The 19,645-nt window shown below is 41.9% G+C and overlaps 1 protein-coding gene across 1 annotated transcript; it reads right to left on the reverse strand.

The window, feature by feature from the left end:
* Positions 1 to 2,162: 2,162 nt before the first annotated feature.
* Positions 2,163 to 7,437, reverse strand: GRXCR2 (glutaredoxin and cysteine rich domain containing 2). Its single transcript, XM_074962096.1, has 3 exons — positions 7,093 to 7,437; positions 4,496 to 4,720; positions 2,163 to 2,342 (listed from the first exon to the last, which is right to left on the reverse strand). The coding sequence occupies exons 1-3, from the start codon at positions 7,435 to 7,437 to the stop codon at positions 2,163 to 2,165; spliced, it is 750 nt and encodes a 249-aa protein (XP_074818197.1).
* Between the last annotated feature and the right edge of the window lie 12,208 nt (positions 7,438 to 19,645).

Raw genomic sequence — 19,645 nt, forward strand, 5'->3', positions numbered from 1 at the left:
TAATTGTATAACAAAGTACTTAATATTATGTGTAATTCATATACCTATCTCACAATGCACACAGACGCAGATCCTGAAGTCCATAGGCTTTATTTAGGCAATGTTCCTATTGAAGTAAATAGGAAAGAATAGATCTCAGTACTAGACCCAGTTTTTCGAACAATGGAAATGCTAAACTAAGGGGTCAAGGTAAATGGTGATAGATGACAAGGAGAGGTGTGAAGACCTGATAATAGTGTTGGGGAAGGAATCTGGGCAATGAGAAAGGACAATAAATATTACTTTATAAATTTACATTTTCAGCTAATTTTTATTGTAAGTATTCAGCTTATGTATACCAGGAAAAATAATTTACATTTTATTTATTTTACACTGGTGAAACTGTAAATAAAGCCAACAAAACTCAAGAAAAGCATTTTGAAATGAAAACCAAACAAAATCTGAAGACAGAAATATGCTTAATGAGAATTACAGACTTTTGAAGTTGATTTTACCATTAGTTCATGCACAGATCAGGACCCCATCCACTCAGATTCACAGCATAGAATGGTAGTTCCCCAAGTTAAGGAAACTAAATTATCTGCATAATGACAGGTTTCAGAGTAACAGCCGTGTTAGTCTGTATTCGCAAAAAGAAAAGGAGTACTTGTGGCACCTTAGAGACTAACCAATTTATTTGAGCATAAGCTTTCGTGAGCTACAGCTCACTTCATCGGATGCATACTGTGGAAACTCATGAGTATGAAGTGAGCTGTAGCTCACGAAAGCTTATGCTCAAATAAATTGGTTAGTCTCTAAGGTGCCACAAGTACTCCTTTTCTTTTTGTAAATTATCTGCGATATTATTATGCACTTTTTTAAAAGCATAGTTTTGATATCAGTTACAAACATCAGAAGATCTGAAAACTAGGATGGCATTATTTCTAATAAAGCAGCTGTCTCAGAGAAATCTTTTAACATACACATGCCAAAGTACAAACTCAACCATAAATTACTCTGTCTAGGCTTGCAACCTCAGCATGTAGAGCATGTAAAAAGCCTGTTAATTCAGAGTCTCAGAGGTAATATGCAAGTTAAACCTTCATTAACATTACCCAAGAATATCAAGTGTAATAAGCTTTTAGAAAACAAAAAGCATTTCCCCTGTTTGCCTTCACTTTTTATGAAGCCCTTGTGTCCTGTGCTGCCACTGGTAGCCTGCTAACAATTTAACATCACTGCTTCAGCTAAAGTAATTAGAGTTTATATTTTGCAAATTACAACATGGGATTAATACGAAGCAACAGGAGCCCTGTTCACCAACAGCCTGATCCGGAGCAGAGCTGAATACCCTCAATTCCCATTAACATCAATGGGAGCTATGGGTCAGCACTTCTGAGGATCAGGCTATAAAATGCTCCAGTTTTTCTATTTTTAATTTCCCCATGGTAATTTCTCAATAAGGTTTCAGACCTGGAGACAGGCTCTAGTCAGCTACTTAAATCATACACTGGGAGAACTGCTGTGTATCATCAGACTATATTTGAAATCTGCGGGAAATCCACTGTAGGGTCGAGTGAATTGCACAATAAAGTATCATTTTAAAATGTCCACCAAGTTAAATCTAAGAGGAGGTTTTGCCAACATGCAGCATTGTTTTTATACAAACATTTTGTAATTTGACAAGTTACTCACATGCTTAAAGTACAGCTACTTCTGCTGTTTATTAGTGTTATTATTTTATTATAGGAGTACCTACAGGGCCCAGACAAGCATTGCAGCCCCACTGTACCAGGCACTATGTAAACATGCATTCCCCACCCTACAGAGTTAAGCATGTGCTTAAGTTATAAATATGTGTAGTCCCTTTGACTTCACTGGATTGCTCACATGTCAAATTAAGCACAATGTATAAGTGTTTGCAGGATTGGGGCCTAATTTAATTCGAAGACGCAACAGGGGCATGTACAGACAAACTGATGGGGAGAGGGGTGGAGTAACAGTAATAGGAGTAGGTTTACTTGTAGATTTAGGGGTGTGCACAATGCACTCTTGCCACTTTTTAATAACCTGCTATTATACACTGATTGCTTTCTTATATGAAGAATAGATAATGTGTACTAAGGTTTCAGTGAAACATTGACCTGGATACGCATATGTAATTGAAGGGATGGTAGATACGATTATTGGGCACAGACCTGGCAAGGTTGCAGGCCATTTTCATTGCAAGCAGGACATCGGAGAGCCCTGTAGGACTCTTTAAATCTGTTAGCCAACATTGAAAACTTGCTTCCATGGCACAGAGAGCAGGGGGCTGAGCCTGATCCTTTACACTGGGAGCAATTGTGTTCAGTGTCTCCTTCCTGAAACAAAAGAATCAAACAAATATCCTTTATTTAACACCAGAAATCTAATTAATAACACACAGAGTAGCAGAGAACTGTCACCAGAAGAGCCCAATTTAGGGGGAAATTCTCCTCAAATCAGTACAACAGCTCATGGCTTTGATATACTGCTCTCCCTCCTGCTACCTGCTTGAGTCTCCTATCCTTATTCTGTTCTGCCTACAGGGAGCTCTCCAAAGCAGGGACTGTGTCTTCCCATGTTTATGGGAAATGCCTGGCATATTGTGATGCTACCACAAATAATAATTATGGGCTGTGTGAAATGCAATGAAGTTCAAGCTTCTTTCCTTCTCCCACAAGGCTCTGCATAGCTCTCTATCTGTTTCTGCTGGCATTTCTCACCACTCCTCTCTCCTCTGTCTCTCCACCAGTGAATCTTGCCTCATCTGTTCTTTAATCTCCTTCTTCTTTCTCTTCCCCCCGCCACACACACCATCATGCCATCTTCAATGTTGCCCTATACACCTACAACTGCCTCCCCATCTGTGTATGCCAGGCGCTCTCTTTCAAATCCCTCTCAAAATTCCCTGTGTCTGCAGATCCCAGAAATTATTAAATATCTTCACTGGGAAAAATGCCTTACTGCAAAAAGGCTGTCAAGTTCAGGTATTGGCATCATTCATGGACTTCTATTTTGCATAGCATTAGAGAGCAAATGGTGAAATTTGAGGGCCTAAGTTAAGGTGTAGTTTGGTGCCAGATACATGCTTTAGGTGCCTACCTGCTGAAAGTCCAGACTGGTGTATTTCAACTTATAAGGATAATACTAATAGGCACCTTCCAGGGCTCTGAGCTTGCACAATATCAAATGCAATCTATCTATCCAAATAGACTGGCCCACAGTTACCCTCCAAAAAGAACCGGTCCTAATCATGGAAACCTCACCTTTTACCATATTCTCTTCCTCTCAGATGACCAGGAAAATTGATGGGCTTTGCTGAGCTTCCACAAGGTTAGACTATTCAAGGACAACACCTTATGGCAGCTCCCTCTGTCTGCATTGAGGGAGCTCCAACTTGAGCTCCTCCACGGATTGCAACTATGACAGTATCATGTAGGGAAGGAGGTAGCCTCCCAAGTAATGAGATCCCAAACCCATTCAGAGCTTTGAAGGTTAAATGTTGAATTTGGATCCCTAAATTAGATGACCACATTCAAAAACTGGTCTCCCCTTCCCTGTTTCTAACCAAAACAAGTTCCATGTTACTGTATGTGCTACTGATTTAGGGAGATCTTCAATTTTGGGTGATGATTTTGAGACACTGTAAGGATGCCCTGGTTTTGAGCACCTGCCCTCTGAAAGTCAAGCCACTTTTAGGTGCCTCAAATTCAGCACCCAAAAACTGAGGCACCTGAATCCCAAAGTCACTTTGGAAAACCTCTGCCTTAAAACTTTCCAGAGAAGGTAGAGCATTCGGTTTCCCTGTACACTCATGCGTCTGAGCCACAAGCAGATTTTGTGTTTGGAGAATTTCTGTAAGTAAAACTACACCAAGCATAAAAGGTCAGTTACTGATTTGCAAAAGTTGTAATTCTCAGGAGTGTCACTGCACAGCGGCACGACATTCTGGGAGCCCATTGAGGTCAGACTAATTGGAATTCTGACCAGGAAAGAATGACCTGTGCAAAAAATGGAGGACCTGAATCCGAAATATTTCTGCTGATATTAAAGGACTTCCGTTACAACCTCAGGGCTAGCTCAGCCATGTAGTAATAGTGCTCTGCATGGGGAAATTCAAGGTCAACTCTAAGGCCTGGTCTCTCATTCCATTGGGAGACAGGGACAAAGGGCCTGGTCTAACATCCATAAAAGTCAATGGAAGACCGATTGACTTCACTAGGGAGAAGATTCAGGACAAACTAGCACTATAGAAGTATAGCCCCTATCCCCTGGGTGTCAGGGATGCTTTGCTGCATAAATAGTGATCTCCCACAGTTGATATAAGAACAACATTGAGGCCAATGATTCCAGCTTTCAGCTGAAGTAACTGGTGACCTTGCAGATGGGTGAGCTTTGAAGAGGGGCTGATGTGGGAATTCTCAGGGCCCTGACCGGGCTAGGAGGACACAGCAGGAGTGGGGAGGAAGCACTGCAGCCCATCTTGCTTTACCTGCACATACTGGTTGTCAGCAAGTTGGTTTTCTGCATCTTTCACACACCCATTGATTTGATGACCATCCCTTTCCTTCCCATCTCGGGACATGAAGGACCAGTCATCAGTGCCCTCGTTCTGGATGATTTTTCTCATCAGCTCCTTCTTGTCCATTGGTGTGCGGATGATTTTCAGGTTACTAGTGTAGATGACAATCTTGCCAAAATCTAAAATGGGGGAGGGCTGTAAAAGGGACACATGAGTACCTCAGCTGTACAAAACCATCACACAGTACAAGGCAAACTCTGCTGCCCTGGCAATTTCCAGAGGAATAAGGCCCATAATGCTCACTGCAGTTCACCCAGTAGGCTTGCTCTGCAGATTTTAAGAAGAGCTCAACACATTGAGTGCACATTGAGCACTGAGCTCTGTTAAAAACTTGGGCCACAATTCTTGCTGCTGAGCCCCTTGAAAATCTAGCCCTGAACTCCCTTGAAAATCTGGTCCTATGGGCCTGATTCAAAACCCATTGAAGTCAATGACCATCTTTCATTGACTTCAGTTGGCATTAGACAAGGCCCTATAAGCCTCATACACAAATTGCATCTTTGGGTAGGACAGCATCCTGGCGTCCATCTGTTTGTTTCAGCCCCAAGGGAAGTAAAAATACCATGGTTTGAAATCAGCAGGGGAGGATTAGGGAGGAAAACCATCTCTGCATTAGGAAATGACCTGCACCCTTTGGCGGTTGAGAAGTTTGCAGAAATTTATCTCCCCATGATTTTTCATATTTCCAAGAGTGTCTTCACTTTCTGATCCTGCCCAGAAATGGAAGTGCTGAATGATGTCAGGAGAGTCTGTAACTTTTGACATTTCCTAACTCAATTTTGCAGATTTAAAAAGACACAGATGAGTAGACAAGAGTTTGGGGCAGTCACCCAAACAAAGGCAAATGTCTTAGAAACTCACCCAGAAATAACTCGAGTCCTAGACAATACTCCCTCTCTTAAATGTAAATTCCAATATCCAAGGCTGTGCATGAGCTATTACAGTTTGCATAATGGCTGCCATGTTTGCCTATACAACTGATGCACTGCCAGAATCTAATTCATTATTGAACATCAAAGGTGCTAGAAAAGGGGCATGGTCTAGTGGTTAAAGCACAGGTTTTGGCCACAAAGAGATCCAAGTTCTACCCCAACTTCGTGTGTGACTAAGTCACCTTGGGCCTCATTCTCAGATCTGCTGAGCACCTGCAATACCCACCAATGTCAAAGTTGATGCCTTCATTGGAGCCAGCAGGTGTGCAACACCTTTGGAAATTGCGTATCAACCTTTCTATGCCTCACTTTCCCTATTTGTAAGTGGGCATAAAAATACTTACCTCCCTCTTGGGGGAAGGAGGGGCTTCATTTATTAATGTTCATAAAGTGTTTTGAGATCCTTGGATGGAAAAGAAACAAAAACAACTAAATCCAGAATCTGTTGTATTCTATATCTAACAATGAAGAGAAGGACTAAATAAATGTTCTTGTGTTCCTTGAATTTATATGCTTTTCTACCAATTTTAAAGCTCACCTGGGGCTGTCAAGCACTTCTAGTAAAGCAGTATGTTTGCTCACTTGGCCCAGTTCCTCTTTTCTCTCTACAAGTATCATGCAGTAGCTTCCATATCCTGTTATTTTACACATTGTGTTGACATTGTGTGGGCATTGGTGGCACCTAGATCTCTCCCATTCTCTCTCTCTCTGTGGTACACAACAGTTTAGTTTCCTTGGGACTGAAATGTTTTAATCTAACTAAAGTCTTTGGGCCTAATGTAGGAGTATTTGGGTTGTTAATGGCTTGTGATTTACAGGAGGTCAGCCTAGATGATATAATGGCTCCTTCTGACCTTTAAACCTTAAATAGTTGGTGCAAACTAAGCCTGGGATTTTCAAAGTAGCCTAAGAGAGTTTTAGGCATCCAAAGCCTATTGAAATTCACCTCCCTTAGGTTCTTTGGAAAATCCCAGTCTACATATAGTGTCTGGCACTGAAATACAGCATAGGCTATGTGCTAAGGCTGTGCTACACAGTTGTTAAACTTCACCAAATCTATCAATCATTTGGTAATTAGTTCATACACTGGGACATGTTTTAAAAAGGGTTTCAATTTAGCCCAGTGTCACCTGCCGTTTGCACCTAGTCACTTGGGCCTGCAATTCGGGTACATAAACACACACCACCATATAAATATTTATATACTACCTTACCAGAACACTACATTACACACACAATTTCCCCACTGGAGAGAGGAGGAGAGAGACAAGGAATCGCACATAACACACATAACAGATGTTAGTCACTACTGCAATATGTGCAGACACAGTGGTGTAGAAGCTTACTATATGGAATGAAATAGAATAGAATAACTGATATATATAACTTCTGTGTGCTAAACCAAACCTGCAAAGTTCAATGCAAATTTGTGAAAGCTATTGGCAGTGTGACTTACTATATTACATTTTGATTTGAGACACTTCAGGCTAAGACCCAGACTCCATAGTATAAAAGTGGACCCATTTTAAAGCCACTTTGCAGCCAGTGTGAAAACCTAGCATGGACACTACTTACCCTGCGATGACTATCACTTGCTTGGTAGTCACTGAAGAGTGGAGGGTTACTTGCTAGATTGTACTTGGTACCGTCTTTGAATACACTGATCCTTTGGGCAGTCAGTTTGGCTGATGAATAAAACCTGGATTCTGGTGCCTCTCCAACCCTGTTGAAATGGTCCCCTGACTCAAAGCTGTGGTGGAGAAAACGGTGAGGGGATTCTTCCTCTGGAGGCTTCAGTTCCTGGCCATCTTCATAGACCTGCTTTAACACCCGGCCACTGTATGCCGAAGAGATTTTGAACCTCACTTTGCGGGGTCTTGCCTCACACCTCTGGCTTAGTTTCTTCTGAACCTCGTCCATTGATATGGATTTCATGCAGCGTCTCCCAGAAATCGACTCAGCAAGGAGATCTTTGGGTTTACAAGAAAAGCCTCTTTATTTTCTCCCAACCATGCAATGTATAATTCAGGGTTCCTATTAGGTCCTCTTGTGTTACAGTCAAGCTGACACCACTGTATTAAATATTGATGGATGCTCATGAAATGGAATGTAATTGTGGTGGTGAAATATAAGGTAAGTTTCACTGAGCTCCCCTGAATGATGGATGAGCCGGTGTACAAACGCGAACAGGCGTTAACTTTGGAAGGGTGAAATTAAACTGGGATACAACTCACTCAGCCTATAGCCATGGGAACCCTCTCTCTGTATATTGTGATCAGAATCACCCAAATATACCACACGGGCAGCTTTTAGTAGTTTTCTGAAAAGGCTGAAAGTTATGAGGACTCAGGAAAAGCAATCCATCTACTCAAATAGCATATGTAAATAGTTCTCCCCATTCCTGCTCTGAAACCCTAGGAGTAAAAAGCTCTATTTCATTTTAATCCAAAATTCTCTACAGTTTGGTGGAGATCTAATTAAGATTGTCTCTTTCTTTAGCTTTAAATCCCTATTTGTAATTCTTACTGGCTTGCTGGGCCTTTTAACCATTCTGGTTTTGCTAGTCTATTTTTAAAGGCAATCTCCTGCTACAGTAGGACTTCAGATATCTCCCCCCACCACAAGAAACCCAGGAGGCCTGATTCTCCACTGCCCTGCACCTTGTGTAGTCATTTATGCCTGTACAATGGGTCTGATTTGGTGCACTCACTTTACACTACACAAGGTGCAAGGCATTGGAGGATCAGGCCCAAGATCGTCACGGCCTGAACTCTTCTCTTCACTTCAGAAAAACAGCAATTGCTACAGCCGTTATGCAGATATTTTTTTTCAATGGCAGTTCAAACCGCAAGGCACTGGTAACTGTAGCAAATATCTACAGTATCTGATAGGAGTCCTAGTTTAGTCTCCAACTGAAGCACCTTTAATGTCCTGACATTCACAATGCCCTCCCATCCATATTGCAGCTAGCAGCTCCTCATGTCTCTTGCCTTTCAGTACTAAGGCACTGTCAAGGATCTCTGCCTATGTCTCAGTGGCATGCACTTTGCTGCTCTGGTAAAGTAGGTATTAGGCCTTACAGTTCCCAATCCCAGCTGTGCATTTCGGGCTTTTTTTTCATGTCCAGGGAAATGTATGCTAAGTACCATAATGCATCAGCAGAATAACTGTCACCTGGCATTTAAAGATCCTATAAAAATCTACTTACATGAAGTACATGGAGCAATAGCTGCAATCTCTGCCTTTTTGCTTAGAATCCCTGATATTACAGTAAAATGTCTTCATAATTAAATGTGATTTCATTGAGTGGTGCTTAAACTAAACTTTCTGTCTGCATCCTTCCCAGACTATCTCATATGGCTGAAAAATAGAGCTTTTTAAAGCAACATGTTCTCAATAGATTCATTATATTATATTATCATGACTACTTTATGAAACATTAGGAAGACAACTCAGGGGCCTATGTATTAATGAATTACTAAGCATTCAAATGGTGCCTGGAGGAAAATTTGTGCAGTAGAGACCTCCTAAAAGTATAGCCCTGATGTATAGAAAGTGTCTTCCATTTTGACAAGTGCTGTTTTAGTGAGTTCCTTTGCACTTCTGGAGCCCTGCAATATGCAAATATCACCTTCACTACAGGTTTAAATGGCATGTATTCTGCCCACAGAATGTATGCATAAGAACATAAGAAGGGCCATACTGGGTCAGGCCAAAGGTCCATCAAGCCCATCAAGTATCCTGTCTTCTGACAGTGGCCAATGGCAGGTACCCCAAAGGGAATGAACAGACAGGTTATCATAAAGTGATATGTCACCCAATCCCAGCTTCTGGCAAACAGAGGCTAGGGACACCATTCCTGCCCATCCTGGCTAATAGCCATTGATGGACCTATCTTCCATGAATCTATTAGCTCCCTTTTGAACCCTGTTATAGTATTGGCCTTCACAACACTCTCTGGCAAGGAGTTTGAGAGATTGACAGGGCGTTGCATGAAAAAATACTTTCTTGTGTTTGTTTTAAACCTGCTACCTATTAATTTCATTTTGTCGCCCCTTGTTCTTGTATTATGAGAAGGAGTAAATAATAATTCCTTATTTACTTTCTCTATACTACTCATGATTTTATAGACCTCTATCATATCCCACCTTAGTCACCTCTTTTCCAAGCTGAAAAGTCCCAGTCTTATTAATCTCTCCTCATACGGAAGCTGTTCCATACCCCTAATCATTTTTATTGCCCTTTTCTGAACCTTTTCCAATTCCAATATATCTTTTTTGAGATGGGGTGACCACATCTGCACGCAGTATTCAAGGCGTGGGCGTACCATGGATTTATATAGAGGTAATATGATATTTTCTGTCTTATTATCTATCCCTTTCTTGATGATTCCCAATGTTCTGTTCGCTTTTTTGACTGCCGCTGCACATTGAGTGGATGATTTCAGAGAACTATCCACAGAGACTTCAAGATCTCTCTCTCTTGAGTGGTAACAGCTAATTTAGACCCCATCATTGTATATGTATAGTTAGGATTTTGTTTTCCAATGTGCATTACTTTGCATTTATCAACATCAAATTTCATCTGCCATTTTGTTGCCCAGTCACCCAGTTTTGTGAGATCCTTTTGTAGCTCTTCTCAGTCTGCCTGGGACTTAACTAGCTTGAGTAGTTTTGTATCATCTGCAAATTTTGCCACCTCACTGTTTACCCCTTTTCCAGATCGTTTATGAATATGTTAAATGGGACTGGGCCCAGTACTAGTTACCCCTCTCCATTCTGGAAACTAGCCATTTATTCCTACCCTTTGTTTAACTGGTTACCAATCCATGAGAGAACCTTCCCTCTTATCCCATGACTGCTTATTTTGCTTAAGAGCCTTTGGTGAGGGACCTTGCCAAAGGCTTTCTGAAAATCTAAATACACTGTATCCACTGGATCTCCTTTGTCCACATGCTTGTTGACCCTCTCAGAGAATTCTAGTAGATTGGTGAGGCATGATTTCCCTTTACAAAAAACATGTTGACTATTTCCCAAGAAATTATGTTCATCTATGTGTCTGACAATTTTGTTCTTTATGATAGTTTCAACCAATTTGCCTGGTACTGAAGTGAGGCTTACGGGCCTGTAGTTGCTGGGGTCACCTCTGGAGCCCTTTTTAAAAATTGGCGTCGCATTAGCTATCCTCCAGTCATGTGGTACAGAAACTGATTTAAATGATAGGTTACAGACGACAGTTAGTAGTCCTGCAATTTCATATTTGAGTTACTTCAGAACTCTTGGGTGAATACCATCAGGTCCTGGAGACTTATTACTGTTTAGTTTATCAATTTGTTCCAAAACCTCCTCTAATGACACCTCAATTTGGGACAGTTCCTCAGATCTGTCACCCAAAAAAAAATGGCTCCGGTTTGGGAATATCCCTTACATACTTGACAGTGAAGACCAATGCAAAGAATTCATTTAGTTTCTCCACAATGGCCTTATCGTATTTGAGTGCTCCTTTAGCATCTCGATCGTTCAGTGGCCCCACTGGTTGTTTAGCAGGCTTTCTGCTTCGGATGTATTTTAAAAAAAAATTTGCTACTACTTTTGGAGTCTTTGGCTAGCTGTTCTTCAAATTCTTTTTTGGTCATACACCCCATCCATTTCAAAAACACACCAAAAAGATTGTAATATTCACCTTCATCCCAACCTTCTACTTGACACAAAATTCAAAATCCAATCTCTCTGCCCAGAATGAATGTGCTTTGTAATCATGCAGCTCAGATCCTAGTGCATTTCTATTTCAAATTAGATATCACCACCTGTGTTTAAAATACATACCGTATAAACTGAGCCTCACTATTGTTCCATTTCTTTATACACAAAGACCAACCTACATTCATTTGATATGAATCTTACTTTACAAAGGCACTTTAGTCTGATGATTATTATTTTAGATAAAGAGAACAGGAAACAAAAGTAAAGAATCCATGACACAGTGCAGTGTGACCATCCCTTCTGTAATAATCTGAACATGAAATGGTTGCTGATAAACTTCATAGTCATTTATAGGAGCTGTCTGATTCATGACAGAGTCATCATTATTGTCTAGCTAAATACACCACACATTCATTTTGGCCCTATTATTTTAGGAATGGAATTATAACCTCATCCTCTCCATTACTACAGTTGTTCTCAAAAACCCCAATGAGGATCAGGGCCCTGTTGCACTGGGCATTTTATCCTATGCATAGGGGGTGCTATGCAGAAAGGCCTAAGGATGGTTATGGAAGACTAGACAAATGTGGTATCTAGGCTGGCATCACTGGCCCAGCAGAGGGGATAAAGGGTAATGTGATAAGAGACTAGGTCAGATATGTAGGAAGCAGCAAAGCTAGCTTGGAGCTTGAAAGCGAGAACAAGAACGTTTAACTTGCTGCAGTGGGGAAGGAAGGACTAAAAGTGTTCAGATCAGGATGTGCTCTGGAAGCTAATTTTAGCAGTCACATGTCTGATGGATTGAAGGGCAGGAGGCTAGTGGGGGCATTGGGGAGGCCCGAAAGGAAAAGTTTAGAGTAACTGAGATAGAAGACACCATATCAAGGCGTACACAAGAGTTTTAGCTGTCAGGCTCAAGAGGAAAGGTTGAATCTTTAAAATGTGGAGAAAAAATGTCAATGTTTGGGTATAACCTGTACGTGTGTGGAGAAGGAAAGGAAGGAGTCAATGATTGGTTATGAGGCTGAAGGATAGGGAGGATTAACAGTGGCAGAGAATGGGTGAAATGCAAATGCATTTGGGAAGAAATAGACGTTTTAGCCACAGGAAGTTTAAATCATCTGTGGAGGAGGAGATATAAGAGAAAGAGAGAGATTCCTCTACTCTTAGCTTCCCCTCCAGGTTCTTCTGCAGTAGGGGACAATCCATCCTAAGTTAGGGAAAGGTGTTTACTCAGGGAGGTGAAATTACTTAACGGTATAATTGGGACATACAGTAGCAAACACAAGAAGAACCAGTGATAACTTTTCCAAATGCACACAAGTGACTTTCAATGAGATTTTAGCTCCTAAGTCACTTAGGTGCTTTTGAAAATTTTCCTTGAGCACTTTTGAAAACTCTACCCACTGTGCATATTTTAGTACCCCACATTTAGATTTCAAATGCAATACATTGTTCATACGTTATAAGAAATTTATTATTATTGCCCTGTGTGGACTTTGGATACTTTGCTGAGCAAATTGGGTGCAGTTTCCTTTTATCATCTTTTTATTGTATTTGCTCTGTGTATTTAAGAACCTTCTAACAGTTAGGGTTTGAATTCTCAGAATTGGCCTTTTCAAATCACTCAGCTATCCTTGCACTGGAATAATGGTGCATTATTCCATTTTATTCCTAGGATAATGTGCTTGCAGCAAGTGGTGTCACAATGGAGATGAGAAAATTTGGGATGCTTTTAGTTTTGCACAATCAAAATGATGGTGATTTGTCTGGATCTGGGTCCCATTTTAATTAAAATCTCCAAGTTTGAAGGATGGAGGGTTGAATAAATGACTCTGCTTTTTGCCCATCTCTAGCTCTAGATACCTTATAATTAGCATTCACCCCAAACCCCAGGACTTTTTCACCATCACCACCTTTGCCACTATGCCTGGTGGATACTAACCAACTTTTTAAGAGGCTTTTCTCTGCAGTCACTAAATTTTAAAGCGTCTAATCTATACCTCTTTCTGAATCCTTACCCTGTGAAAAGAAAATTCCCCAGTATTTCTGATCCCACAGGGATGAAGACAAGCATCCAAGAAGAAACTTACTTCCTTTTTAAAGACAGCTACTGGAAAAATTTGACATCCTTAAACTGACCCCACTATTCAGCCCATGATGGCTGGCCTGTTGAGCCTGTGGACTATCAGATTTCACCATGTCATTGTTCTGACACTCAGTGGACCAGAAACAGGAAAAGGTGATTTGTCTTTCAAACAGGATGAGACAATTTCACTTTACCCATTGAAGCTAATTTCGCTGAAGATATTATACTGATTACAGGAATTTTGTATTATCTCATAATACCAGAGCATGTACTTAGGGAATGACTCATCTCAGACTTCCCTATACTACCTGCCCGAGGAAGGCATAAGTGCAGCAGATGTCCGGGAGCCATCTTCTCTGCCAAGGAAGGGGGTCTCCCATTATTATAGATGGACTCAGACTTGAACCAGAAATCCAGCACATGTGCCAAAATGCTATACCAAGGAGAGTCATTTCCTAAACACAGGTTTCAGAGTGGTAGCTGTGTTAGTCTGTATCAGCAAAAACAATGAGGAGTCCTTATGGCATCGAAGTGCCACAAGGACTCCTCGTTGTTTTTCCTAAACACAGTATGATTCAGCATATTACACCTCTGTTTGGCACCAAGGAAAACCCTGTAAAACATTTTCCCATTTCAGGTTAAACCAACAGACATCGTTCTGCATTTTTTAGTCGTAGTTGAAGAAGCAAAATGTTCACTCTGGCTCTGCTTCCATTAGTCAATGGGAGCATTGTCATTGAGTTAATGGGCCAGATTTTACTCATCCTGAGTAGTATTACTCTGCATATATTTATATTGAAGAAAATGAGCCAACTGGCAGAGTACAGTACTCCTCTAAGTAAGGGTGGGCAACATTTGGCCCAAAGAGAGAAGGATCAGACCCTTTTTAGCTAAAGTAAAATGAACCAGAAGAAATTTGGACATTCATTACTAATTTCAGCAAACCTCAAACTGAGCCTGAACTCCACCACATGGTCCAGGAATGAGGCCCCATCAGACTAGATAGGTGAAACAATGTACACAATTTGTACACAATGTATCACAACTCAGACATCCTCCTAATGCAATGAGATTGTGATGTTTACAGAACAAGTGCTGAACCTAAATCGTAATGTTAAGTTGGGGTTTTTCCTACCTAAATACAGCTGCTTTGAGTGGACTAGGTCATCCTCTTAAAACATTTGCCCAGTGCTAGATTAGATAGATGAGATGGTAGGTCAACTTTGCTTCTTTGGATAAGCTTATAGAATGCTGAATATAATCACTAACCCCACCAAGGCACACTTTGCTGTAGCCACATAAAAATCACCTTTTACATGTAGATAATACCTTTCATCCAAATACGCTCCCCAAATAATATAGTATCAGTAAAATGCAGCCACTTCTGCACTAGGAAGGAGGTGCAAAACAGTGCAAAGTACAGTGCAAAAGTGTGCACGTAGAGAACATTTAGGCTAAGAACATCACTGCAAGCTCTACCCTTACACAGAGTGTCATGGGACCTTTAAATGTTCACATATCAGGAGTCAGAACTATAGATGAGCAAATAATTTATTCAAAAATTATTATTACGCTTTATTACTTCTATTAAAGTAGCAACCAAGATCTGCATCCCTTTGTGCTAGGTGTTTTACAGAGTCAAGGGGTATGTCTATGTTTAACTCAAAGGTGTGATTGCAGCATATGTAGACATGCCTGAGCTACCTTTGATCTAACTAGCTCAAACAACAATGGCACTGAAGCACGGCAACCTGACCTAACAGCTGGAGTACATACCCAGGCTTCCAGGTCTGGTTTTATAGCCCATGCCCCTTGCTGTTTCTCCTTCCTGCCTGGATAATTCCTTACATCTTGGAATGAGTTTTCCCATGTGAATATTTATATCTTCAACAGCTGGCATCCCTGAATAGTCTCTTAATATTCTGTTGGTTCCACAAACATTCCTGCCAGTGAACTTATTTGTTATCATTAACGGAGAGGGAGCACAAAAGCTGTGTGAACTGGGTTGACATGAATTGATAATTGTGACGCTGATAAAACAAATGCCAGCTCTGGCCAAGGCCATAGGCAGAGTTAGCCTGGGGGCAGAGAGGGAATGAGTGCAGAGCTGGGCTGAGTGTGGAGACCCACAGTTTGGGACCACTGGTTTAGACTCTCAGAAATGCTTGTAAGTTGCTGAATGCATTAATCTCACTTATCATGTTGGTATTCCATGCTATAAGGAAATAGGGAAGTTTTGCTTTATTACACCTTTGAACACGTTTGTTCTGATCTTGTGAAACCAGGCACAGGAATCGTCCCCTCACTCACCCATTAAGGAGACGTATCCAGATTAAACGGGCCATTAAGAAACAGCACAGTACAAGGCTTGGTGAATGGCCCTACCGCACCTTGGAAATGCTACGTGCCAGGAAGCTCATCTTGTGGACTGGAAGGCCGAATGCAAACATAGAACAGAGACACAAGACAATATGTTGTCTCTTTGCTGTTTGAACTCTCATAGGGGCAGCGACATTAAATGAAGGCAGAGATTCCCCAGAGGTTAGCCCAGGGTCTCTCTGGAAAGACATTTTGAATTGACAGATTACCACATAGGCCATCTTTAGGAATAATAGATGGGAACTCATTTGTGTGCATATGTTTGCTTGCTTTAACCTGTTTGCATTATTTGAATTATTTGAAATAATTATCTGATTTCTGTTTCCTAGTTAATAAATCTTTAGTTAATTACAGAATTGGCTGCAGGCATTGTCTTTGTTGTGTGATCTAAGATACAGATTGATCTGGGGTAAGTGACTGGTCTCTTGGGACTAGAAGCAACCTGAATAGTTGTGATTTTTGGTGTAAATGACCATTTATCACTAAATCCAGCTTGCCGGTGGCAAGATAGACTGGAGAGTCTCTGACTCCATGGTAAGACTGTTATGTGATCCAGGAGTTCATATTTGTTACTGGCTGGGTGAAATCTAATTATAGAACATATCACTAGTTTGGGGTGTCTGCCCTGTTTTTGACAGTCTGCCTGTGAGAGGCACTCACAGGTGTGAGTCACTGCAGACAGCATGACAATAATTTTCCTGGAAAATTTGTTGCAGTATTTGCGCTGCTCCAGAAAGGAACTTGAGACAAAATTTTCAAACCTGGGTGCTTAAAGTTAGGCACCTAAAAGTAGGCAGGGTGATTTTTGGATGTGCCGTCCCTGGGGGGGTGCGGGGCCTGGGACATAGGGGCCGAGTTTCTAATCTGCTGGGGGGAGCACCAGGCCCTTCCCCCAAGGCCGTACCCCCACCCTGCTTCTTCCCACCCCTGCCCCTCCCTGCCTCTTCTCCACCCAGTTCCGCCCCCTCCCCCAAGCACGCTGTGCCCTTGCTCCTTTCCCCTCCTCCCCAGTGCCTCCTGATACCGCGGGCAAAACATCTGATCCATGGTAGGCACTGAGACGGAGGGGGAGGCATGGATTGCTGGGGCCCACCGGTGGGCAAGAGGCACTGGGGGGAGGATCTGCTAGGGGGGGCTCCTCCTCGACCCCCCTGCCCCTCACCCCCCCCCCCGATCGCCTCCTCACCCCGATCGCCTGCCCACCTCACCTCCCCGCCCACCTCCTGCGAGCTCCCCCAAAGCGTGGGTCCTGGGGTGGTCACCCCGATTCGCTGTATCCTAGGGACGGCTTTGTCCAAAATCAATGGGAGCTGCAGGCACTCTGCCCCTTTTGCATACAGAAAATTGATCACTCTTCACAGTGCTCTTCCACACATTTTCCCCATAAAAATGGGGTTTCCCCCCTTTGAAGCAAATTGTTAAATGAAATTTCGCAAGAGTAACTGCAAAAGGTCCAAAACAGTGTGCAAGAACCAAGGAAAACTGGGCAGAGAGTGGCACTTCCAAAAGGACTTCATTACACTCTTCTTTCTTATGATGAAAGTGTCACAAAAGCAAAATCCCGGTAGTTGCAAATAGGTAGCTTTTCTCCTGCATTAAAGCCTAATAGCAATCGTAGGTACTGCTGAAATTGACAGTCCGTCCAAACAAAAATATACATGCTCACCTCATGCCCAAACCAAAGCTTCCTAAAGTGCATCTTCTGCTAAGATTTTTGAAAGTGTGGCTATTAGTCTCCTATTTTCCTGCCAAGTTTTTATGGAAACTTCTTACTATGTAGTGGTAGCTACTGATTAGATATATTCAGTTTCCCAAGAAATGGCCAATGAGTCCTGATGTCAGTGAAAAAGATCACTAAATGATTATCACTAGCTTCCAATCCTTTTTCTTTGATTCGCTTAAACACCCAGATCCTTAGTATTCAAACTTTTTGTTCATGTCTGTTAGAAAAAGGGCCACATTCTGTCCCCATTATCCTCATGCAGCCTTGTTAAAGGCCACAGGTGTAATCAAATGCAGAATCCTATCCAGTGAGACCACCAGAAAACAACTCCTTATCTTTGCTTGCTCATTGCCCTTGTTATGCATGTACAACGAGGGAACTGCAAGATGCTACCTGAAATCAAAGGGAGTTGAGGGCACTCAGCAGCTGGCAGAATCAACCCCCTGATGAGAGACTCCAGTTCCATCCACCGAAACTGAAGGTATCTCTGGTGAAAGTGAAACCTATTATGGTCTGAGAGGTCATGCTCATGACACCAGAGAAGAAGAAAAAAACACATTTGCAACTACAGCACATAGGCTTAAAGCCACTAAGAAACAGAAATCAGTGAAAATTACTTCAAAGTGGCAAGAAACCTAACTCATAAAACACATCAGAGCTAGTTAAACAAGTCAGAGAGATGAAGTGTTGGGTCCTATTTGAGTGTTTCTGAGAACATGTAAATTCCTTTAGTGTACACAAGGAGGAGCAAGGGAAGGGAAATGTAAACTGCTTCAGGGTTCAGCAATGACCTGCGTACAAGCATAGGGAGAACGCTGCCAGCTGGCTAGCAAGAGGAAATTCTGATATTCTTTTTCTTTAAAATAAATGCCTCTAAAAGAGACCTACTTTTCCCTCAGCATGAGAGTGGGCATCTGTGAAAACCAAAATAAGCTCCATCCTTTGCAGACTGCTCTGTTTGTGTGTGAACTGAATGCACACTCCCGGGCTTTGATTGACCCTCCAGCATGATGGATCCTCTCCGCCCACCTGAGTAACTCTCTGCTTTTTCGATTTCTCTCCCCCCTGAACTCCTGATTCCAATAGCCTGGGGCAGCTGATTAGAGTAGTCAAACAAATCGTGTTTCTGCCGCTCACTCAGCCATGCTATAAAACCCTGCCTTCCCTTTGTGTGCCTTTCAAGCTTAATTTTAATTTTGTTCTCACAATTTAGTTTTTACACTGTCCTCAATCAGGGAGGTGGACATCGAAGGGTATGTCTACCTTGCTATCAGAGGTGTCATTGCAGCTCAGATTGGCATACCCACATTCGCTTTAATCTAGCTTGATATATTTAGCTATTCTATCCAATAGCAATGAAGCTGCGGTGGCAGAGGCTTCGCTGTGGGCTGTACAAGGGAACTCTGGGTAGGTGGCTGAAGCTGGCACCACCACATCTACACTGCTATTTTTAGCCATGCCAGCTAGATGAAAGCTAGCACAGATAGGCCTACGATCACACCTCCGATTGCACCGTAGACATATCCTGAGTGACATCAGTTGTGCTGGCCTGTTACTGCAGCCACAAAAACAGGCGTCAGGCTGAGGCCTGCTTTCAAAATCAGATACTCCAATCTTTCGTTTTCTCGGTGGCATGCTCCACTATGAGTAAATTGTGCTAGCAGAACAAGTGGTTGTTATCAAGGTTCTAGGGTAGTTTCCCTTACCAGCATGGACATCGATTTTTTCTAAGGACCAAGCCATGATAGAGCCTAGCCCTTACATAGCATGGGTTTAGGGCATAACATGATGTCCAGAAAATGTAACCTGTCTATACCAGTCAGGGAAACAATGTTACAATCTTGCCAAATACAGTATATATTTCAACCATGTGAACATCTCTCTCGGTCTCTATTCTGTCTTTATTTATTAGACTGATATCAGATCATTTGTATCTAATTCTCCAAGTCTCCCTAAATTGAAAGGATTAACTGTTGGAAAACTGAACTCAGATTGGTTTCAGAGTAGCAGCCATGTTAGTCTGTATCCGCAAAAAGAAAAGGAGTCCTTGTGACACCTTAGAGACTAACCAATTTATTTGAGCATAAGCTTTCGTGAGCTACAGCATCCGATGCATCTGATGAAGTGAGCTGTAGCTCACGAAAGCTTATGCTCAAATAAATTGGTTAGTCTCTAAGGTGCCACAAGTACTCCTTTTCTTCTTGTGAACTCAGACTCTGTCACTCTCAATAACAG

The sequence above is a fragment of the Natator depressus genome, chromosome 8, assembly GCF_965152275.1.
Source record: "Natator depressus isolate rNatDep1 chromosome 8, rNatDep2.hap1, whole genome shotgun sequence".
Taxonomy (NCBI): Eukaryota; Metazoa; Chordata; order Testudines; family Cheloniidae; genus Natator; species Natator depressus.